Source organism: Pan paniscus, chromosome 18 (genome assembly GCF_029289425.2).
Source record: "Pan paniscus chromosome 18, NHGRI_mPanPan1-v2.0_pri, whole genome shotgun sequence".
Lineage (NCBI taxonomy): Eukaryota > Metazoa > Chordata > Mammalia > Primates > Hominidae > Pan > Pan paniscus.
Window position 1 is genome coordinate 17,072,309 of NC_073267.2, and position 24,437 is coordinate 17,096,745.

Consider the following 24,437-nt stretch of genomic DNA (forward strand, 5'->3'; position numbering starts at 1 on the left):
AGATATTATTTCAGGCCAGGTGTGGTGGCTCATGCCTGTAATCCCAGCACTTTGGGAGGCTGAGGCAGGTGGATCACTTGAGGTCAGGAGTTCAAGACCAGATGGGCCAACATAGTGAAATCCCATCCCTACTAAAAAGACAAAAATTAGCCAGGCATGGTAGCAGGCACCTGTAATCCCAGCTACTTGGGAGGCCGAGGCACAAGAATCGCTTGAATCTGGGAGGTGGAGGTTGCCGTGAGCCACGGTAGCGCCACTGCACTTCAGCATGGTTGAGTGACACTCCGTCTCAAGAAAAAAGTCATTTCAATGACTACCTCAGGAGATTCATAGGTATCTGACCCACATCTGAGATGGGATTTGCATTGCATTTTAGCTATGATGAGAACAAATATTTAATATCTTCGAAGATTAAAAGCATACTGTGATAATATGGAAATCTTGGTGGGAATTCAGTCATTAGTGAGAATGTTTTGCGTTAAGTTCAAACCAGCCTCAACGAAGCTGATGTGAGGGAAGGGAAAGTGAACTCTGAGTAGAGCAGGGACAGAAGAAAGATGCTCCAGTGCAGATCAGGAAGGAGCAGGGGGTGAAATGTTACAAATTCTAGAACTCAGAGAGCTGAAGGTAATTACTTCCTTTTCAGGTTGTGAAACATGTTAACCTGTGGTAAAATACTTACAAGATGATAATTACCATCTAACCGTGTTGAAGTGTGCAGTTCAGTTGTGTGAAGTATATTCATGTCATTTTTTTTTTTTTTTTTTTTTTTTTGAGACGGAGTCTCACTCTGTCACCAGGCTGGAGTGCAGTGGTGGGATCTTGGCTCACTGCAACCTCTGCCTCCTGGGTTCAAGCAGTTCTCCTGCCTCAGCCTCCCGAGTAGCTGGGACTACAGGCATGCGCCACCATGCTCAGCTAATTTTTGTATTTTTAGTAGAGACAGGGTTTCACCATGTTGGTCAGGCTGGTCTTGAACTCCTAACCTCGTGATCTGCCTGCCTCAGCCTCCCAAAGTGCTGGGATTACAGGCGTGAGCCACCATGCCCAGCGAAATCTAGGGCTGGAACATGGCTGCAGCATATAAATAGAATTGAATTCCATCGTTTTGTTAACCCTGTTTTTTGTTTGTTTGTAGTTGTTGCTGTTTTTGAGACAGAGTCTCGCTCTGTCGCCTAGGCTGGAGTGCAGTGGTGCAATCTCGGCTCACGGCAGACTCTGCCTCCCGGGTTCAAACTATTCTCCTGCCTCAGCCTCCCAAGTAGGTGGGACTACAGGCGCCTACCACCACACCCGGCTAATTTTTGTATTTTATTAGAGACAGGGTTTCACCATATTGGCCAGGCTGGTCTGGAACTCCTGACCTTGTGATCCGCCCACCTCGGCCTCCCAAAGTGCTGGGATTACAGGCGTGAGCCACCACACCCAGCCCCTGTTTTGTTTTTGTTTTGCTTGTTTCTTAGGGTTGTTTTTCTATTTATGGTAAAGGCATTGGCTTTCCATTTGTAGCATCAATCGAATATTTCCTGTTAACAATAACCTTATGTCATAGTAAATGGTAAAGGGATTTAAAGCAGTGGTTTTCAGCTGCCACAGGCCTGAGTGAGTTTGGGCACACTCTGTGTGATCGGGCAGAAGGCCTGTGGGAAGTTTAGCCGAGGACAGGGCCAGGAAAGGTGATGGACAGTGGGGGTCTGTCCTGGTCACCAGGCCCCTGGGTCCTGCCCACCTGCTTGGAGCTCCCCACCCATCACACATGATGCTGCCAAGCCCTCTGGGTATTGTGGGCAAATACCTTAGGAGAGAAGCTGATGAACTTTGTTTCTTGAAATGCACAGATTCCTTGGACATCCCTGAGAGATCAATCATGAAAGTCAACTTGGTTTTCTCCCCCTCATTTGGGTTCAGAATTTAAAGTCCACACACACAGGCAGTAAGATGATATAGATAAGGACATCATCACTCGGTTTCGGATGTTAAAATGTCTAGGTGGGTTAGGGGTGATTTGAGATCACACAACCTTGTGGCACAAAGAGGAATTCCCAGGCCAGAGGGAGACATTTTATTGCCATGTTATGATCTTATCATTGAGTTGAAAGGCAATCTTGTTTCATTTTGGATTCTTTCTTATGTTTATGTCTTATAAGGGCACTTTGAATTTCCAAGCAAATAATAATTTTGAATTAGCTTTTAATCATTGACTTCTAGCACAGTTATATGATCAGAAACATGCTGTGTGATTGGATTGCTCTCAAACATATTGAGATTTGCTGGAACAAAATAAGTCAGGTTAATTTTTGTAAATGTACCACGCATGTTTAAAATGAATGTATGTACATTTGTTCCTGAGATACAGGTTGATGGGCGGATGGCTACATGGATGTGATGGAGATGGTTTACTATCGGGACCTTCCGCATCCTGCTGATGTTTTGTTGCTTAAGATATGAATGGCTGAGCGGAGGCTGTAAAACCTGGCACTCTGCTTGGGTATGAGGTTCTTCCTGCCATCCTGCCATCATTTGTTTTTTATGTTTTGTCACCAAAAGTGACCTTGAGGAACCCTGGGAGCTCAGGAAGGAAGGAGCGCCCAGAAGCAGGGACAGGGAGCTGGTTGGGGAGGACCAGAAATCAGGTTTGTGAAGGTTCCAGAGAGGACCTGGCCTTGGGAGGAGCGTGGGGGACTGAGATGGGGGAGGGGTCATTGGAATGATGCGGGCGCTACTTGGAATGTCCATTGTGAGGCACCACCGGGGTCATCAGGGATTGGTGGAGAGGGAGTATGAAGCCCCAGGGTTGCTAAGGGAGGGCCCAGACCGAAGAAGGTTTGGTGGAAAGCAGAACCTTAGTCTCCCTCTAATTGCTCCTAAGCCTCACGCTCCCTTGCCCCGCGTGTCCTGTTGCTTCCCTGATCTTCTCCGTGACCTGTAGCTAAGCCTTCCACCAGCGCTTGAGTACTTAATTTGAACCAGATCCTTTCCCAGACCCTTTCTTCTTCTCCTCCTCCTCCTCCACCTCCTCCAGGTGCCCAACAGCCCCCTTCTCCTCCTTTCCCTTCCCTTACTTCCCCCCTTCCCCTCCCCTTCCCCTTCCCCTCCCCTTCCCCTCCCCCTCCCCTCCCCCTCCCCAACTCAGATCCGCCCCGGTCCCCGTCCCCTTCCCTCCCCCCTGCCCTAAGCCACCTCCACCTCTGTCCTGGCCGCCTCAGGGCGCCTGAAAGGACCAGGACATGCGGGTGCGGTGGCTGCTCTTTTGGCTCCTCTTTTGGCTCCTGCTGGCATTTATCAGCCATCAGTCCACCTGTGTGAGTGGACGGGTGCTGTGGCTGCTCTTTCGGCTCCTCTTTTGGCTCCTGCTGGGATTTATCAGCCATCAGTCCACCTGTGTGAGTAGACGCTGGACCCGCGGGGTTTCTTCCTTTTTACTGGGCTGTGTCACGCGGCATGAAATGACACAGCTCAGGCCTGTAATCCCAGCACTTTAGGGGGCCGAGGTGGGCAGATCACTTGAGTCCAGGAGTTGAAGACTGGCCAGGGCATCATAGCAAAACCCCATCTCTACGAAAAATTCCAAAAAAGATTAGTCGGGCCTGGTGGTGCGTACCTGTTATCCCAGTTACTGGAGAGGCTGAGGTGGGAGGATCGCTTGGGCCCAGGAGCTGGCCGTTGCAGTGAGCCGAGATGGCCCCGCTGCACTCTTGTCTCTAACAAACAAAACGGACCAAAACAAAGTGAATTGTCATTTGATTTGTGTCATCTGGTTTGATGACTTTTTTTTTTTTTAGACAGAGCTGGAGTGCAGTGGCAAGATCTCGGCTCACTGCAACCTCCGCTTCGGGGTTCAAGCAATTGTCCTGCCTCAGCCTCCTGAGTAGCTCTGATTACAACGCCTGGCTAATTTCTGTATTTGTAGTACAGACGGGGTTTCACCATGTTCGCCAGGATAGTCTCCATCTCTTGACCTCGTGATCCGCCTGCCTCGGCCTCCCAGTGCTGGGATTACAGGCGTGAGCCACCGCGCCTGGCCAAACTATATAACCTTAAGTGTAAATTTACTAACTTTGGAAAGTACATACACCAGCATAAACCAACCCCCTTTCAAGATCTACATTATTTTATTTATTTATTTATTTATTTTTTTGAGACAGTTTCTCCCTTGTTGCCGAGGCTGGAGTGCAATGGGGCAGTCTCAGCTCACCGCAACCTCTGCTTCCCAGATTCGAGCGATTCTCCTGCCTCAGCCTCCCGAGTGGCTGGGATTACTGACATGTGCCACCACTCCCAGCTAATTTTGTATTTTTAGTAGAGATAGGGTTTCTCCATGTTGGTCAGGCTGGTTTTGAACTCCCGACCTCAGGTGATCCGCCCGCCTCGGCCTCCCAAAGCATTGGGATTACAGGCATGAACCACCGTGCCCAGCCAAGATCTACACTATTATGTCACCCCAGAAAGTGAACTCTCAGTCTTCCCAGCCAGTCTCTTTCTTATCCTAGGTTAGCTTGCTTATTCTGGAATTTCGTGTATACAGATGCATGCCATGCCATAGGTACTCTTTTGTGTCTGCTTTATTCTGCTCAACACCATGTTTCTGAAATCATGACCATTGTTGTATGGTTCTCTAACTCCATCATTTCCATTTCAGACTCAGCATATGCTGAGTTCAACCTGTTGAAGGGCTATCTCTGTTTAATTCACCATCTTGAAAGAAACATTTAAAATTGAGATGTTTTCAAGAATATATAGTTAAATCCTGAGGAATCGATGTAGAAATGTTATCGTCTTCACTCACATAAGAGTCTAATGGAATTAATGTCAACAATCTTAGAGAAATCCCACACTATTCATGCCATTTTCATCATCTCCACCTTGGCAATTTTTTTTTTTTTTTTTTTTTTTTTGAGACACAGTCTCGCTCTGTCACCCAGGCTGAAGTGCAGTGGTGCGATCTCGGCTCACTGCAACCTCTGCCTCCTGGGTTCAAGTGATTCTTCTGCGTCAGCCTCCCAAGTAGCTGGAACTATAGGCGGGTGCCACCATGCCCTGCTAATTTTTTGTATTTTTAGTAGAGATTGGTTTCACCGTGTTAGCTAGGATGGTCTCAATCTCCTGATCTCGCGGTCCACCCACCTCGGCTTCCCAAAGTGCTGGGATTGCAGGCGTGAGCCACCACGCCCGGCCCACCTTGTTAATTTTTAAGCACTAAAATTCGATATTTATTTGTGAATGAAGTAATCTCTTCATTGTATTTTTTTTTTTTTACTTATGCTGAGCTATAAATGACAAAGATTCATATAATCCAAGAGAGAAGTATTATTTAGAGGGATTCTTTTACCATGTGATATATAATAAATGCATCCAACGTTATACATCAATTTAAAAAACAAGTAAATAACTAAAGAAAAGATAACTACTGGCCAGGTGCAGTGGCTCACACTTGTATTTCCAGCACTTTGGGAGGCCGAGGCAGGTGGATCATGAGGTCAGGAGTTGGAGACCAGCCTGGCCAAGATGGTGAAACCCTGTTTCTACTAAAAATACAAAAATTAGCCGAGCGTGGTGGCAGGCGCCTGTAATCCCAGTTACTCAGTAGCTGAGGCAGGAGAATCGCTTGAACCCGGGAGGCGGAGGTTGCAGTGAGCTGAGATCATGCCACTGCAATCTAGCCTGGGTGACAGAGCAAGACTTTGTCTCAAAACAAAAAGAAAAGGAAAGATAAGATAATTACTTTATACTTAGCTTGTCTTAGCCATGAGTGACGGGCTGCATGTGGCCCAGGACAGTTTTGAATGCAGTTCAACACAAATTTGTAAACTTTCTTAAAACATTAGGAGATTTTGGCCAGGTACAGTGGCTCATGCCTGTAATCCCAGCACTTTGGGAGGCTGAGGCGGGCAGATTACCTGAGGTCAGGAGTTCGAGACCACCCTGGCCAACATGGCAAAACCCCATCTCCACAAAAAATAAAAAAATTTGCTGAGTGCACTGTCAGGCACCTGTACTCCCAGCTACTCAGGAGGCTGAGGCAGGAGAATCACTTGAACCTGAGAGGCAGAGGTTGCAGTGAGCCGAGAGCACACCACTGCACTCCAGCCTGGGTGACAGAGTGAGACCCCATCTCAAAAAGAAACAACAAACAAAAACAAAAACAATGGCCGGGCACGGTGGCTCACACCTGTAATCCCAGCACTTTGGGAGGCCGAGGCAGGCAGATCGCCTGTCGGGAGTTCAAGGCCAGACTGGCCAACATGGTGAAACCTCATCTCTACTAAAAATACAAAAATTAGTCGGGCATGGTGGCAGAGACCTGTAATCTCAGCTGCTCGGCAGGCTGAGGGAGGAGAATGGCTTGAGCCCAGGAGCTGGAGGTTGCAGTGAGCTGAGATTGCACCACTGCACTCCAGCCTGGGCGACTGAGTGGAGCGGAACTCTGTCTCAACAAAAAAAAAAAGAGGTTTTTTTTAGATCATCAGCTGTTGTTAGTGTTAGTGTATGTTATGTGTGGCTCAAGACAACTTTGCTTCTTTTAATATAGGCAGGGAAGTCAAAAGATTGGATATCCCTGCTTTATACCAAGAAAGACAACACCCCACATTTGCAATGCCTAAAAACACTACCAGCCATCTGAAAAACATGAGACTTCTCTAACTTCTGTTCTTTTTTGTAGCAGTGGAATCCCACGGTGATATCTGAGGGATGTGGTTACCTTTTGGAGGAGGTTGACGGTTTCTAAGGATGATTCTTTCTGAGTGAAATATTGTCAGTGTCATTGACCTTTTCATTATTTCAACTATTATTATTCCAGGTTATCAATACTCTGGCTGACCTTCGTCATCGTGGGACTGACTTTGGTGGAAGTCTTTGGTTACTTATCATTACTGTGTTTCTGAGAAGTTATAAATTTGCCATCTCCCTCCGCACAAGTTACCTTTCTGTGAGTATACTAACTTTCTGTAGAGGTATACTTGTAATCACAAATAAGAATAAGTTATATGAAACAATTCACGTTTCTGGACTTCATTATGAATATGTGGTTTTACCCCAAAAATCAGGGAAATGATTTATTAGCATAAGAATTATGAAAATATCTGCCATTTACATTATGAAAATTAAATAGGTCGGTGTTTAATAGAATGTCAACAGAGCTTTTGGTCAAAAATAAGTTTTTTTAACCTTTGTGCTATTTGTCACAAATGGAGTATGAGGTTTCGTCACTTAAATAGGAAAGTCTTTCTAAACTCTTCTGCTTTATAGTTCTATCGTATGGGTGGAAGGAAAGCTTCCAATCTCCTCTCTGAAGATTCACTGCAGAAATGAGCTGACAACAGACAGCTTAACAGGAAAAGAAAAACATAGAACAGGCATAAACATGGGAACCAGCTGAAAAATGAGACTGCTAGAAGGGCTGGATGGTTGATGCTTAAAGAGCACCCTCTTCTGAGGGGAGAGGGAGATAGATGGAGATGTAGGCCATTTAGAGGGGCAGCAAATGATTTTTAGGGGAAATGAAAGAGCCCAAGGAACAAACAGTTGGCCTGAGACAAAGTTCCTCTGAGGTCATAGGGACGAGGTGACAAACTGCCGGAAGGTGAAGGGCAGAACTGCACTGCGTCTCATGATGCAGAGAAAGCCCCAGAGAATCTCTTAGAACTGCCCTCCAAGAGAATCAATGAAAAGTGTGTCTGGGCAGGGTAATTTTGAATGACATCATTCAAAGTGCATGTTCCCACTTGCAACTGGAGAGAGATCAGTATGTCAAAAGTCTGTACTTGGTAAGAATTTGGCTGCTAAGTTGTGCCATAATTTGTCTTTTGAGCCTTTTTTCCTTTGGGGAAGTTGAGCTCTACATTTTGTCTTGCCATTCATGACAGTAAAAATGTGGTCGTCTGGGGGCTGAACCTCCTTCTGAACAATGATCCAAGATAAAAGTACTAATACCACAATGCTTTTTTATATTCAAGGGAAGAGGAAGTATGTTTCAGTTTTACCGCCTAGATAATTACACGTCATTTGGCACTGCCTTTCAAGATATGTAGAAAACAGAAAATATATGAGTTATGAAGATATCTAGGCACATTTAACATTCTCTGTGCCACTTAGTCCTGAACAGAGAATTTTCGGTATAAATTGGAGGAAGCTTTTTTTTTTTTTTTTTTTTTCTTTTCTCACCCCCAAGACGTGTCTCCCTCTGTTGCCCAGGCTGGAGTATAATGGTGTGAGCTCGGCTCACTGCAACCTCCACCTCCTGGCTTCAAGTGATTCCCCTGCCTCAGCCTCTCAAGTAGCTGGGATTACAGGTGCCCACCACCATGCCCAGCTAATTTTTGTATTTTTAGTAGAGTCGGGGTTTTACCATGTTGGCCAGGCTAGTCTCAAAACCCGACCTCAAATGATCCACCCGCCTCAGCCTCCCAAAGTGCTGGGATTACAAGCGTGAGCCACCACGTGAGCCAGGGGAAGTTTTTAAATTTACCACTTTTTAACAATTCCATTTAGGAAAGTTCAGTTGAGCTGTTGGACTTGGACAACTTTGCACCTCTCATCTTTGTCCTTGTCATCTAGTCATCTGTACCATTACCTCCTAAGCAGGGACATCATGGGTGCCATGAAGCATTCATGCGTGATGGCATTTCTTTGCTTCTCATTTCTTCGTGTGTTTGACATTTCTCCTAGCTCCAAACTGGGCCAGCTGCCTTTCCTATGAAATCTAGCAGTAGCTGTGGGATAGACGTGGTTGCTCTTTTCATCTTTTTAGATTACCTATTGCTTCTCTCGAAATCCTAGTACATGATTTTTTTTTGATCCTATGTGCAGAAATCAGGAAAAAACAAATTCTACAAAGAATTTGAAAGATATTATTTCAGGCCAGGTGTGGTGGCTCATGCCTGTAATCCCAGCACTTTGGGAGGCTGAGGCAGGTGGATCACTTGAGGTCAGGAGTTCAAGACCAGATGGGCCAACATAGTGAAATCCCATCCCTACTAAAAAGACAAAAATTAGCCAGGCATGGTAGCAGGCACCTGTAATCCCAGCTACTTGGGAGGCCGAGGCACAAGAATCGCTTGAATCTGGGAGGTGGAGGTTGCCGTGAGCCACGGTAGCGCCACTGCACTTCAGCATGGTTGAGTGACACTCCGTCTCAAGAAAAAAGTCATTTCAATGACTACCTCAGGAGATTCATAGGTATCTGACCCACATCTGAGATGGGATTTGCATTGCATTTTAGCTATGATGAGAACAAATATTTAATATCTTCGAAGATTAAAAGCATACTGTGATAATATGGAAATCTTGGTGGGAATTCAGTCATTAGTGAGAATGTTTTGCGTTAAGTTCAAACCAGCCTCAACGAAGCTGATGTGAGGGAAGGGAAAGTGAACTCTGAGTAGAGCAGGGACAGAAGAAAGATGCTCCAGTGCAGATCAGGAAGGAGCAGGGGGTGAAATGTTACAAATTCTAGAACTCAGAGAGCTGAAGGTAATTACTTCCTTTTCAGGTTGTGAAACATGTTAACCTGTGGTAAAATACTTACAAGATGATAATTACCATCTAACCGTGTTGAAGTGTGCAGTTCAGTTGTGTGAAGTATATTCATGTCATTTTTTTTTTTTTTTTTTTTTTTTTGAGACGGAGTCTCACTCTGTCACCAGGCTGGAGTGCAGTGGTGGGATCTTGGCTCACTGCAACCTCTGCCTCCTGGGTTCAAGCAGTTCTCCTGCCTCAGCCTCCCGAGTAGCTGGGACTACAGGCATGCGCCACCATGCTCAGCTAATTTTTGTATTTTTAGTAGAGACAGGGTTTCACCATGTTGGTCAGGCTGGTCTTGAACTCCTAACCTCGTGATCTGCCTGCCTCAGCCTCCCAAAGTGCTGGGATTACAGGCGTGAGCCACCATGCCCAGCGAAATCTAGGGCTGGAACATGGCTGCAGCATATAAATAGAATTGAATTCCATCGTTTTGTTAACCCTGTTTTTTGTTTGTTTGTAGTTGTTGCTGTTTTTGAGACAGAGTCTCGCTCTGTCGCCTAGGCTGGAGTGCAGTGGTGCAATCTCGGCTCACGGCAGACTCTGCCTCCCGGGTTCAAACTATTCTCCTGCCTCAGCCTCCCAAGTAGGTGGGACTACAGGCACCTACCACCACACCCGGCTAATTTTTGTATTTTATTAGAGACAGGGTTTCACCATATTGGCCAGGCTGGTCTGGAACTCCTGACCTTGTGATCCGCCCACCTCGGCCTCCCAAAGTGCTGGGATTACAGGCGTGAGCCACCACACCCAGCCCCTGTTTTGTTTTTGTTTTGCTTGTTTCTTAGGGTTGTTTTTCTATTTATGGTAAAGGCATTGGCTTTCCATTTGTAGCATCAATCGAATATTTCCTGTTAACAATAACCTTATGTCATAGTAAATGGTAAAGGGATTTAAAGCAGTGGTTTTCAGCTGCCAGAGGCCTGAGTGAGTTTGGGCACACTCTGTGTGATCGGGCAGAAGGCCTGTGGGAAGTTTAGCCGAGGACAGGGCCAGGAAAGGTGATGGACAGTGGGGGTCTGTCCTGGTCACCAGGCCCCTGGGTCCTGCCCACCTGCTTGGAGCTCCCCACCCATCACACATGATGCTGCCAAGCCCTCTGGGTATTGTGGGCAAATACCTTAGGAGAGAAGCTGATGAACTTTGTTTCTTGAAATGCACAGATTCCTTGGACATCCCTGAGAGATCAATCATGAAAGTCAACTTGGTTTTCTCCCCCTCATTTGGGTTCAGAATTTAAAGTCCACACACACAGGCAGTAAGATGATATAGATAAGGACATCATCACTCGGTTTCGGATGTTAAAATGTCTAGGTGGGTTAGGGGTGATTTGAGATCACACAACCTTGTGGCACAAAGAGGAATTCCCAGGCCAGAGGGAGACATTTTATTGCCATGTTATGATCTTATCATTGAGTTGAAAGGCAATCTTGTTTCATTTTGGATTCTTTCTTATGTTTATGTCTTATAAGGGCACTTTGAATTTCCAAGCAAATAATAATTTTGAATTAGCTTTTAATCATTGACTTCTAGCACAGTTATATGATCAGAAACATGCTGTGTGATTGGATTGCTCTCAAACATATTGAGATTTGCTGGAACAAAATAAGTCAGGTTAATTTTTGTAAATGTACCACGCATGTTTAAAATGAATGTATGTACATTTGTTCCTGAGATACAGGTTGATGGGCGGATGGCTACATGGATGTGATGGAGATGGTTTACTATCGGGACCTTCCGCATCCTGCTGATGTTTTGTTGCTTAAGATATGAATGGCTGAGCGGAGGCTGTAAAACCTGGCACTCTGCTTGGGTATGAGGTTCTTCCTGCCATCCTGCCATCATTTGTTTTTTATGTTTTGTCACCAAAAGTGACCTTGAGGAACCCTGGGAGCTCAGGAAGGAAGGAGCGCCCAGAAGCAGGGACAGGGAGCTGGTTGGGGAGGACCAGAAATCAGGTTTGTGAAGGTTCCAGAGAGGACCTGGCCTTGGGAGGAGCGTGGGGGACTGAGATGGGGGAGGGGTCATTGGAATGATGCGGGCGCTACTTGGAATGTCCATTGTGAGGCACCACCGGGGTCATCAGGGATTGGTGGAGAGGGAGTATGAAGCCCCAGGGTTGCTAAGGGAGGGCCCAGACCGAAGAAGGTTTGGTGGAAAGCAGAACCTTAGTCTCCCTCTAATTGCTCCTAAGCCTCACGCTCCCTTGCCCCGCGTGTCCTGTTGCTTCCCTGATCTTCTCCGTGACCTGTAGCTAAGCCTTCCACCAGCGCTTGAGTACTTAATTTGAACCAGATCCTTTCCCAGACCCTTTCTTCTTCTCCTCCTCCTCCTCCACCTCCTCCAGGTGCCCAACAGCCCCCTTCTCCTCCTTTCCCTTCCCTTACTTCCCCCCTTCCCCTCCCCTTCCCCTTCCCCTCCCCTTCCCCTCCCCCTCCCCTCCCCCTCCCCAACTCAGATCCGCCCCGGTCCCCGTCCCCTTCCCTCCCCCCTGCCCTAAGCCACCTCCACCTCTGTCCTGGCCGCCTCAGGGCGCCTGAAAGGACCAGGACATGCGGGTGCGGTGGCTGCTCTTTTGGCTCCTCTTTTGGCTCCTGCTGGCATTTATCAGCCATCAGTCCACCTGTGTGAGTGGACGGGTGCTGTGGCTGCTCTTTCGGCTCCTCTTTTGGCTCCTGCTGGGATTTATCAGCCATCAGTCCACCTGTGTGAGTAGACGCTGGACCCGCGGGGTTTCTTCCTTTTTACTGGGCTGTGTCACGCGGCATGAAATGACACAGCTCAGGCCTGTAATCCCAGCACTTTAGGGGGCCGAGGTGGGCAGATCACTTGAGTCCAGGAGTTGAAGACTGGCCAGGGCATCATAGCAAAACCCCATCTCTACGAAAAATTCCAAAAAAGATTAGTCGGGCCTGGTGGTGCGTACCTGTTATCCCAGTTACTGGAGAGGCTGAGGTGGGAGGATCGCTTGGGCCCAGGAGCTGGCCGTTGCAGTGAGCCGAGATGGCCCCGCTGCACTCTTGTCTCTAACAAACAAAACGGACCAAAACAAAGTGAATTGTCATTTGATTTGTGTCATCTGGTTTGATGACTTTTTTTTTTTTTAGACAGAGCTGGAGTGCAGTGGCAAGATCTCGGCTCACTGCAACCTCCGCTTCGGGGTTCAAGCAATTGTCCTGCCTCAGCCTCCTGAGTAGCTCTGATTACAACGCCTGGCTAATTTCTGTATTTGTAGTACAGACGGGGTTTCACCATGTTCGCCAGGATAGTCTCCATCTCTTGACCTCGTGATCCGCCTGCCTCGGCCTCCCAGTGCTGGGATTACAGGCGTGAGCCACCGCGCCTGGCCAAACTATATAACCTTAAGTGTAAATTTACTAACTTTGGAAAGTACATACACCAGCATAAACCAACCCCCTTTCAAGATCTACATTATTTTATTTATTTATTTATTTATTTTTTTGAGACAGTTTCTCCCTTGTTGCCGAGGCTGGAGTGCAATGGGGCAGTCTCAGCTCACCGCAACCTCTGCTTCCCAGATTCGAGCGATTCTCCTGCCTCAGCCTCCCGAGTGGCTGGGATTACTGACATGTGCCACCACTCCCAGCTAATTTTGTATTTTTAGTAGAGATAGGGTTTCTCCATGTTGGTCAGGCTGGTTTTGAACTCCCGACCTCAGGTGATCCGCCCGCCTCGGCCTCCCAAAGCATTGGGATTACAGGCATGAACCACCGTGCCCAGCCAAGATCTACACTATTATGTCACCCCAGAAAGTGAACTCTCAGTCTTCCCAGCCAGTCTCTTTCTTATCCTAGGTTAGCTTGCTTATTCTGGAATTTCGTGTATACAGATGCATGCCATGCCATAGGTACTCTTTTGTGTCTGCTTTATTCTGCTCAACACCATGTTTCTGAAATCATGACCATTGTTGTATGGTTCTCTAACTCCATCATTTCCATTTCAGACTCAGCATATGCTGAGTTCAACCTGTTGAAGGGCTATCTCTGTTTAATTCACCATCTTGAAAGAAACATTTAAAATTGAGATGTTTTCAAGAATATATAGTTAAATCCTGAGGAATCGATGTAGAAATGTTATCGTCTTCACTCACATAAGAGTCTAATGGAATTAATGTCAACAATCTTAGAGAAATCCCACACTATTCATGCCATTTTCATCATCTCCACCTTGGCAATTTTTTTTTTTTTTTTTTTTTTTTTGAGACACAGTCTCGCTCTGTCACCCAGGCTGAAGTGCAGTGGTGCGATCTCGGCTCACTGCAACCTCTGCCTCCTGGGTTCAAGTGATTCTTCTGCGTCAGCCTCCCAAGTAGCTGGAACTATAGGCGGGTGCCACCATGCCCTGCTAATTTTTTGTATTTTTAGTAGAGATTGGTTTCACCGTGTTAGCTAGGATGGTCTCAATCTCCTGATCTCGCGGTCCACCCACCTCGGCTTCCCAAAGTGCTGGGATTGCAGGCGTGAGCCACCACGCCCGGCCCACCTTGTTAATTTTTAAGCACTAAAATTCGATATTTATTTGTGAATGAAGTAATCTCTTCATTGTATTTTTTTTTTTTTACTTATGCTGAGCTATAAATGACAAAGATTCATATAATCCAAGAGAGAAGTATTATTTAGAGGGATTCTTTTACCATGTGATATATAATAAATGCATCCAACGTTATACATCAATTTAAAAAACAAGTAAATAACTAAAGAAAAGATAACTACTGGCCAGGTGCAGTGGCTCACACTTGTATTTCCAGCACTTTGGGAGGCCGAGGCAGGTGGATCATGAGGTCAGGAGTTGGAGACCAGCCTGGCCAAGATGGTGAAACCCTGTTTCTACTAAAAATACAAAAATTAGCCGAGCGTGGTGGCAGGCGCCTGTAATCCCAGTTACTCAGTAGCTGAGGCAGGAGAATCGCTTGAACCCGGGAGGCGGAGGTTGCAGTGAGCTGAGATCATGCCACTGCAATCTAGCCTGGGTGACAGAGCAAGACTTTGTCTCAAAACAAAAAGAAAAGGAAAGATAAGATAATTACTTTATACTTAGCTTGTCTTAGCCATGAGTGACGGGCTGCATGTGGCCCAGGACAGTTTTGAATGCAGTTCAACACAAATTTGTAAACTTTCTTAAAACATTAGGAGATTTTGGCCAGGTACAGTGGCTCATGCCTGTAATCCCAGCACTTTGGGAGGCTGAGGCGGGCAGATTACCTGAGGTCAGGAGTTCGAGACCACCCTGGCCAACATGGCAAAACCCCATCTCCACAAAAAATAAAAAAATTTGCTGAGTGCACTGTCAGGCACCTGTACTCCCAGCTACTCAGGAGGCTGAGGCAGGAGAATCACTTGAACCTGAGAGGCAGAGGTTGCAGTGAGCCGAGAGCACACCACTGCACTCCAGCCTGGGTGACAGAGTGAGACCCCATCTCAAAAAGAAACAACAAACAAAAACAAAAACAATGGCCGGGCACGGTGGCTCACACCTGTAATCCCAGCACTTTGGGAGGCCGAGGCAGGCAGATCGCCTGTCGGGAGTTCAAGGCCAGACTGGCCAACATGGTGAAACCTCATCTCTACTAAAAATACAAAAATTAGTCGGGCATGGTGGCAGAGACCTGTAATCTCAGCTGCTCGGCAGGCTGAGGGAGGAGAATGGCTTGAGCCCAGGAGCTGGAGGTTGCAGTGAGCTGAGATTGCACCACTGCACTCCAGCCTGGGCGACTGAGTGGAGCGGAACTCTGTCTCAACAAAAAAAAAAAGAGGTTTTTTTTAGATCATCAGCTGTTGTTAGTGTTAGTGTATGTTATGTGTGGCTCAAGACAACTTTGCTTCTTTTAATATAGGCAGGGAAGTCAAAAGATTGGATATCCCTGCTTTATACCAAGAAAGACAACACCCCACATTTGCAATGCCTAAAAACACTACCAGCCATCTGAAAAACATGAGACTTCTCTAACTTCTGTTCTTTTTTGTAGCAGTGGAATCCCACGGTGATATCTGAGGGATGTGGTTACCTTTTGGAGGAGGTTGACGGTTTCTAAGGATGATTCTTTCTGAGTGAAATATTGTCAGTGTCATTGACCTTTTCATTATTTCAACTATTATTATTCCAGGTTATCAATACTCTGGCTGACCTTCGTCATCGTGGGACTGACTTTGGTGGAAGTCTTTGGTTACTTATCATTACTGTGTTTCTGAGAAGTTATAAATTTGCCATCTCCCTCCGCACAAGTTACCTTTCTGTGAGTATACTAACTTTCTGTAGAGGTATACTTGTAATCACAAATAAGAATAAGTTATATGAAACAATTCACGTTTCTGGACTTCATTATGAATATGTGGTTTTACCCCAAAAATCAGGGAAATGATTTATTAGCATAAGAATTATGAAAATATCTGCCATTTACATTATGAAAATTAAATAGGTCGGTGTTTAATAGAATGTCAACAGAGCTTTTGGTCAAAAATAAGTTTTTTTAACCTTTGTGCTATTTGTCACAAATGGAGTATGAGGTTTCGTCACTTAAATAGGAAAGTCTTTCTAAACTCTTCTGCTTTATAGTTCTATCGTATGGGTGGAAGGAAAGCTTCCAATCTCCTCTCTGAAGATTCACTGCAGAAATGAGCTGACAACAGACAGCTTAACAGGAAAAGAAAAACATAGAACAGGCATAAACATGGGAACCAGCTGAAAAATGAGACTGCTAGAAGGGCTGGATGGTTGATGCTTAAAGAGCACCCTCTTCTGAGGGGAGAGGGAGATAGATGGAGATGTAGGCCATTTAGAGGGGCAGCAAATGATTTTTAGGGGAAATGAAAGAGCCCAAGGAACAAACAGTTGGCCTGAGACAAAGTTCCTCTGAGGTCATAGGGACGAGGTGACAAACTGCCGGAAGGTGAAGGGCAGAAATGCACTGCGTCTCATGATGCAGAGAAAGCCCCAGAGAATCTCTTAGAACTGCCCTCCAAGAGAATCAATGAAAAGTGTGTCTGGGCAGGGTAATTTTGAATGACATCATTCAAAGTGCATGTTCCCACTTGCAACTGGAGAGAGATCAGTATGTCAAAAGTCTGTACTTGGTAAGAATTTGGCTGCTAAGTTGTGCCATAATTTGTCTTTTGAGCCTTTTTTCCTTTGGGGAAGTTGAGCTCTACATTTTGTCTTGCCATTCATGACAGTAAAAATGTGGTCGTCTGGGGGCTGAACCTCCTTCTGAACAATGATCCAAGATAAAAGTACTAATACCACAATGCTTTTTTATATTCAAGGGAAGAGGAAGTATGTTTCAGTTTTACCGCCTAGATAATTACACGTCATTTGGCACTGCCTTTCAAGATATGTAGAAAACAGAAAATATATGAGTTATGAAGATATCTAGGCACATTTAACATTCTCTGTGCCACTTAGTCCTGAACAGAGAATTTTCGGTATAAATTGGAGGAAGCTTTTTTTTTTTTTTTTTTTTTCTTTTCTCACCCCCAAGACGTGTCTCCCTCTGTTGCCCAGGCTGGAGTATAATGGTGTGAGCTCGGCTCACTGCAACCTCCACCTCCTGGCTTCAAGTGATTCCCCTGCCTCAGCCTCTCAAGTAGCTGGGATTACAGGTGCCCACCACCATGCCCAGCTAATTTTTGTATTTTTAGTAGAGTCGGGGTTTTACCATGTTGGCCAGGCTAGTCTCAAAACCCGACCTCAAATGATCCACCCGCCTCAGCCTCCCAAAGTGCTGGGATTACAAGCGTGAGCCACCACGTGAGCCAGGGGAAGTTTTTAAATTTACCACTTTTTAACAATTCCATTTAGGAAAGTTCAGTTGAGCTGTTGGACTTGGACAACTTTGCACCTCTCATCTTTGTCCTTGTCATCTAGTCATCTGTACCATTACCTCCTAAGCAGGGACATCATGGGTGCCATGAAGCATTCATGCGTGATGGCATTTCTTTGCTTCTCATTTCTTCGTGTGTTTGACATTTCTCCTAGCTCCAAACTGGGCCAGCTGCCTTTCCTATGAAATCTAGCAGTAGCTGTGGGATAGACGTGGTTGCTCTTTTCATCTTTTTAGATTACCTATTGCTTCTCTCGAAATCCTAGTACATGATTTTTTTTTGATCCTATGTGCAGAAATCAGGAAAAAACAAATTCTACAAAGAATTTGAAAGATATTATTTCAGGCCAGGTGTGGTGGCTCATGCCTGTAATCCCAGCACTTTGGGAGGCTGAGGCAGGTGGATCACTTGAGGTCAGGAGTTCAAGACCAGATGGGCCAACATAGTGAAATCCCATCCCTACTAAAAAGACAAAAATTAGCCAGGCATGGTAGCAGGCACCTGTAATCCCAGCTACTTGGGAGGCCGAGGCACAAGAATCGCTTGAATCTGGGAGGTGGAGGTTGCCGTGAGCCACGGTAGCGCCACTGCACTTCAGCATGGTTGAGTGACACTCCGTCTCAAGAAAAAAGTCATTTCAATGACTACCTCAGGAGATTCATAGGTATCTGACCCACATCTGAGATGGGATTTGCATTGCATTTTAGCTATGATGAGAACAAATATTTAATATCTTCGAAGATTAAAAGCATACTGTGATAATATGGAAATCTTGGTGGGAATTCAGTCATTAGTGAGAATGTTTTGCGTTAAGTTCAAACCAGCCTCAACGAAGCTGATGTGAGGGAAGGGAAAGTGAACTCTGAGTAGAGCAGGGACAGAAGAAAGATGCTCCAGTGCAGATCAGGAAGGAGCAGGGGGTGAAATGTTACAAATTCTAGAACTCAGAGAGCTGAAGGTAATTACTTCCTTTTCAGGTTGTGAAACATGTTAACCTGTGGTAAAATACTTACAAGATGATAATTACCATCTAACCGTGTTGAAGTGTGCAGTTCAGTTGTGTGAAGTATATTCATGTCTTTTTTTTTTTTTTTTTTTTTTGAGACGGAGTCTCACTCTGTCACCAGGCTGGAGTGCAGTGGTGGGATCTTGGCTCACTGCAACCTCTGCCTCCTGGGTTCAAGCAGTTCTCCTGCCTCAGCCTCCCGAGTAGCTGGGACTACAGGCGTGCGCCACCATGCTCAGCTAATTTTTGTATTTTTAGTAGAGACAAGGTTTCACCATGTTGGTCAGGCTGGTCTTGAACTCCTAACCTCGTGATCTGCCTGCCTCAGCCTCCCAAAGTGCTGGGATTACAGGCGTGAGCCACCATGCCCAGCGAAATCTAGGGCTGGAACATGGCTGCAGCATATAAATAGAATTGAATTCCATCGTTTTGTTAACCCTGTTTTTTGTTTGTTTGTAGTTGTTGCTGTTTTTGAGACAGAGTCTCGCTCTGTCGCCTAGGCTGGAGTGCAGTGGTGCAATCTCGGCTCACGGCAGACTCTGCCTCCCGGGTTCAAACTATTCTCCTGCCTCAGCCTCCCAAGTAGGTGGGACTACAGGCGCCTACCACCACACCCGGCTAATTTTTGTATTTTATTAGAGACAGGGTTTCACCATATTGGCCAGGCTGGTCTGGAACTCCTGACCTTGTGATCCGCCCACCTCGGCCTCCCAAAGTGCTGGGATTACAGGCGTGAGCCACCACACCCAGCCCCTGTTTTGTTTTTGTTTTGCTTGTTTCTTAGGGTTGTTTTTCTATTTATGGTAAAGGCATTGGCTTTCCATTTGTAGCATCAATCGAATATTTCCTGTTAACAATAACCTTATGTCATAGTAAATGGTAAAGGGATTTAAAGCAGTGGTTTTCAGCTGCCAGAGGCCTGAGTGAGTTTGGGCACACTCTGTGTGATCGGGCAGAAGGCCTGTGGGAAGTTTAGCCGAGGACAGGGCCAGGAAAGGTGATGGACAGTGGGGGTCTGTCCTGGTCACCAGGCCCCTGGGTCCTGCCCACCTGCTTGGAGCTCCCCACCCATCACACATGATGCTGCCAAGCCCTCTGGGTATTGTGGGCAAATACCTTAGGAGAGAAGCTGATGAACTTTGTTTCTTGAAATGCACAGATTCCTTGGACATCCCTGAGAGATCAATCATGAAAGTCAACTTGGTTTTCTCCCCCTCATTTGGGTTCAGAATTTAAAGTCCACACACACAGGCAGTAAGATGATATAGATAAGGACATCATCACTCGGTTTCGGATGTTAAAATGTCTAGGTGGGTTAGGGGTCATTTGAGATCACACAACCTTGTGGCACAAAGAGGAATTCCCAGGCCAGAGGGAGACATTTTATTGCCATGTTATGATCTTATCATTGAGTTGAAAGGCAATCTTGTTTCATTTTGGATTCTTTCTTATGTTTATGTCTTATAAGGGCACTTTGAATTTCCAAGCAAATAATAATTTTGAATTAGCTTTTAATCATTGACTTCTAGCACAGTTATATGATCAGAAACATGCTGTGTGATTGGATTGCTCTCAAACATATTGAGATTTGCTGGAACAAAATAAGTCAGGTTAATTTTTGTAAATGTACCACGCATGTTTAAAATGAATGTATGTACATTTGTTCCTGAGATACAGGTTGATGGGCGGATGGCTACATGGATGTGATGGAGATGGTTTACTATCGGGACCTTCCGCATCCTGCTGATGTTTTGTTGCTTAAGATATGAATGGCTGAGCGGAGGCTGTAAAACCTGGCACTCTGCTTGGGTATGAGGTTCTTCCTGCCATCCTGCCATCATTTGTTTTTTATGTTTTGTCACCAAAAGTGACCTTGAGGAACCCTGGGAGCTCAGGAAGGAAGGAGCGCCCAGAAGCAGGGACAGGGAGCTGGTTGGGGAGGACCAGAAATCAGGTTTGTGAAGGTTCCAGAGAGGACCTGGCCTTGGGAGGAGCGTGGGGGACTGAGATGGGGGAGGGGTCATTGGAATGATGCGGGCGCTACTTGGAATGTCCATTGTGAGGCACCACCGGGGTCATCAGGGATTGGTGGAGAGGGAGTATGAAGCCCCAGGGTTGCTAAGGGAGGGCCCAGACCGAAGAAGGTTTGGTGGAAAGCAGAACCTTAGTCTCCCTCTAATTGCTCCTAAGCCTCACGCTCCCTTGCCCCGCGTGTCCTGTTGCTTCCCTGATCTTCTCCGTGACCTGTAGCTAAGCCTTCCACCAGCGCTTGAGTACTTAATTTGAACCAGATCCTTTCCCAGACCCTTTCTTCTTCTCCTCCTCCTCCTCCACCTCCTCCAGGTGCCCAACAGCCCCCTTCTCCTCCTTTCCCTTCCCTTACTTCCCCCCTTCCCCTCCCCTTCCCCTTCCCCTCCCCTTCCCCTCCCCCTCCCCAACTCAGATCCGGCCCGGTCCCCGTCCCCTTCCCTCCCCCCTGCCCTAAGCCACCTCCACCTCTGTCCTGGCCGCCTCAGGGTGCCTGAAAGGACCAGGACATGCGGGTGCGGTGGCTGCTCTTTTGGCTCCTCTTTTGGCTCCTGCTGGCATTTATCAGCCATCAGTCCACCTGTGTGAGTGGACGGGTGCTGTGGCTGCTCTTTCGGCTCCTCTTTTGGCTCCTGCTGGGATTTATCAGCCATCAGTCCACCTGTGTGAGTAGACGCTGGACCCGCGGGGTTTCTTCCTTTTTACTGGGCTGTGTCACGCGGCATGAAATGACACAGCTCAGGCCTGTAATCCCAGCACTTTAGGGGGCCGAGGTGGGCAGATCACTTGAGTCCAGGAGTTGAAGACTGGCCAGGGCATCATAGCAAAACCCCATCTCTACGAAAAATTCCAAAAAAGATTAGTCGGGCCTGGTGGTGCGTACCTGTTATCCCAGTTACTGGAGAGGCTGAGGTGGGAGGATCGCTTGGGCCCAGGAGCTGGCCGTTGCAGTGAGCCGAGATGGCCCCGCTGCACTCTTGTCTCTAACAAACAAAACGGACCAAAACAAAGTGAATTGTCATTTGATTTGTGTCATCTGGTTTGATGACTTTTTTTTTTTTTAGACAGAGCTGGAGTGCAGTGGCAAGATCTCGGCTCACTGCAACCTCCGCTTCGGGGTTCAAGCAATTGTCCTGCCTCAGCCTCCTGAGTAGCTCTGATTACAACGCCTGGCTAATTTCTGTATTTGTAGTACAGACGGGGTTTCACCATGTTCGCCAGGATAGTCTCCATCTCTTGACCTCGTGATCCGCCTGCCTCGGCCTCCCAGTGCTGGGATTACAGGCGTGAGCCACCGCGCCTGGCCAAACTATATAACCTTAAGTGTAAATTTACTAACTTTGGAAAGTACATACACCAGCATAAACCAACCCCCTTTCAAGATCTACATTATTTTATTTATTTATTTATTTATTTTTTTGAGACAGTTTCTCCCTTGTTGCCGAGGCTGGAGTGCAATGGGGCAGTCTCAGCTCACCGCAACCTCTGCTTCCCAGATTCGAGCGATTCTCCTGCCTCAGCCTCCCGAGTGGCTGGGATTACTGACATGTGCCACCACTCCCAGCTAATTTTGTATTTTTAGTAGAGATAGGGTTTCTCCATGTTGGTCAGGCTGGTTTTGAACTCCCGACCTCAGGTGATCCGCCCGCCTCGGCCTCCCAAAGCATTGGGATTACAGGCATGAACCACCATGCCCAGCCAAGATCTACACTATTATGTCACCCCAGAAAGTGAACTCTCACTCTTCCCAGCCAGTCTCTTTCTTATCCTAGGTTAGCTTGCTTATTCTGGAATTTCGTGTATACAGATGCATGCCATGCCATAGGTACTCTTTTGTGTCTGCTTTATTCTGCTCAACACCATGTTTCTGAAATCATGACCATTGTTGTATGGTTCTCTAACTCCATCATTTCCATTTCAGACTCAGCATATGCTGAGTTCAACCTGTTGAAGGGCTATCTCTGTTTAATTCACCATCTTGAAAGAAACATTTAAAATTGAGATGTTTTCAAGAATATATAGTTAAATCCTGAGGAATCGATGTAGAAATGTTATCGTCTTCACTCACATAAGAGTCTAATGGAATTAATGTCAACAATCTTAGAGAAATCCCACACTATTCATGCCATTTTCATCATCTCCACCTTGGTAATTTTTTTTTTTTTTTTTTTTTTTTTTTTTTTTTTTTGAGACAGAGTCTCGCTCTGTCACCCAGGCTGAAGTGCAGTGGTGCGATCTCGGCTCACTGCAACCTCTGCCTCCCGGGTTCAAGTGATTCTTCTGCCTCAGCCTCCCAAGTAGCTGGAACTATAGGCAGGTGCCACCATGCCCTGCTAATTTTTTGTATTTTTAGTAGAGATTGGTTTCACCGTGTTAGCTAGGATGGTCTCAATCTCCTGATCTCGCGGTCCACCCACCTCGGCTTCCCAAAGTGCTGGGATTGCAGGCGTGAGCCAGCACGCCCGGCCCACCTTGTTAATTTTTAAGCACTAAAATTCGATACTTATTTGTGAATGAAGTAATCTCTTCATTGTATTTTTTTTTCTTTACTTATGCTGAGCTATAAATGACAAAGATTCATATAATCCAAGAGAGAAGTATTATTTAGAGGGATTCTTTTACCATGTGATATATAATAAATGCATCCAACGTTATACATCAATTTAAAAAACAAGTAAATAACTAAAGAAAAGATTACTACTGGCCAGGTGCAGTGGCTCACACTTGTATTCCCAGCACTTTGGGAGGCCGAGGCAGGTGGATCATGAGGTCAGGAGTTGGAGACCAGCCTGGCCAAGATGGTGAAACCCTGTTTCTACTAAAAATACAAAAATTAGCCGAGCGTGGTGGCAGGCGCCTGTAATCCCAGTTACTCAGTAGCTGAGGCAGGAGAATCGCTTGAACCCGGGAGGCGGAGGTTGCAGTGAGCTGAGATCATGCCACTGCAATCTAGCCTGGGTGACAGAGCAAGACTTTGTCTCAAAACAAAAAGAAAAGGAAAGATAAGATAATTACTTTATACTTAGCTTGTCTTAGCCATGAGTGACGGGCTGCATGTGGCCCAGGACAGTTTTGAATGCAGTTCAACACAAATTTGTAAACTTTCTTAAAACATTAGGAGATTTTGGCCAGGTACAGTGGCTCATGCCTGTAATCCCAGCACTTTGGGAGGCTGAGGCGGGCAGATTACCTGAGGTCAGGAGTTCGAGACCACCCTGGCCAACATGGCAAAACCCCATCTCCACAAAAAATAAAAAAATTTGCTGAGTGCACTGTCAGGCACCTGTACTCCCAGCTACTCAGGAGGCTGAGGCAGGAGAATCACTTGAACCTGAGAGGCAGAGGTTGCAGTGAGCCGAGAGCACACCACTGCACTCCAGCCTGGGTGACAGAGTGAGACCCCATCTCAAAAAGAAACAAAAACAAAAACAAAAACAAAAACAATGGCCGGGCACGGTGGCTCACACCTGTAATCCCAGCACTTTGGGAGGCCGAGGCAGGCAGATCGCCTGTCGGGAGTTCAAGGCCAGACTGGCCAACATGGTGAAACCTCATCTCTACTAAAAATACAAAAATTAGTCGGGCATGGTGGCAGAGACCTGTAATCTCAGCTGCTCGGGAGGCTGAGGGAGGAGAATGGCTTGAGCCCAGGAGCTGGAGGTTGCAGTGAGCTGAGATTGCACCACTGCACTCCAGCCTGGGCGACTGAGTGGAGCGGAACTCTGTCTCAAAAAAAAAAAAAAAGAGGTTTTTTTTAGATCATCAGCTGTTGTTAGTGTTAGTGTATGTTATGTGTGGCTCAAGACAACTTTGCTTCTTTTAATATAGGCAGGGAAGTCAAAAGATTGGATATCCCTGCTTTATACCAAGAAAGACAACACCCCACATTTGCAATGCCTAAAAACACTACCAGCCATCTGAAAAACATGAGACTTCTCTAACTTCTGTTCTTTTTTGTAGCAGTGGAATCCCACGGTGATATCTGAGGGATGTGGTTACCTTTTGGAGGAGGTTGACGGTTTCTAAGGATGATTCTTTCTGAGTGA

General features: G+C 46.3%; 1 protein-coding gene across 1 annotated transcript in view; it reads left to right on the top strand.

Moving 5' to 3' along the window:
* The window catches only part of LOC129394155 (uncharacterized), a gene marked incomplete at its 5' end in the record, with an annotated part of 129,201 nt that overhangs the window by 25,730 nt on the left and 79,034 nt on the right, over nt 1-24,437 (top strand). The window contains 2 exons of the mRNA XM_063598411.1: nt 6,800-6,928; nt 15,644-15,772. Of these exons, the coding sequence (XP_063454481.1) occupies nt 6,800-6,928; nt 15,644-15,772 (258 nt within the window). The remainder of the gene's footprint in view (nt 1-6,799; nt 6,929-15,643; nt 15,773-24,437) is intronic.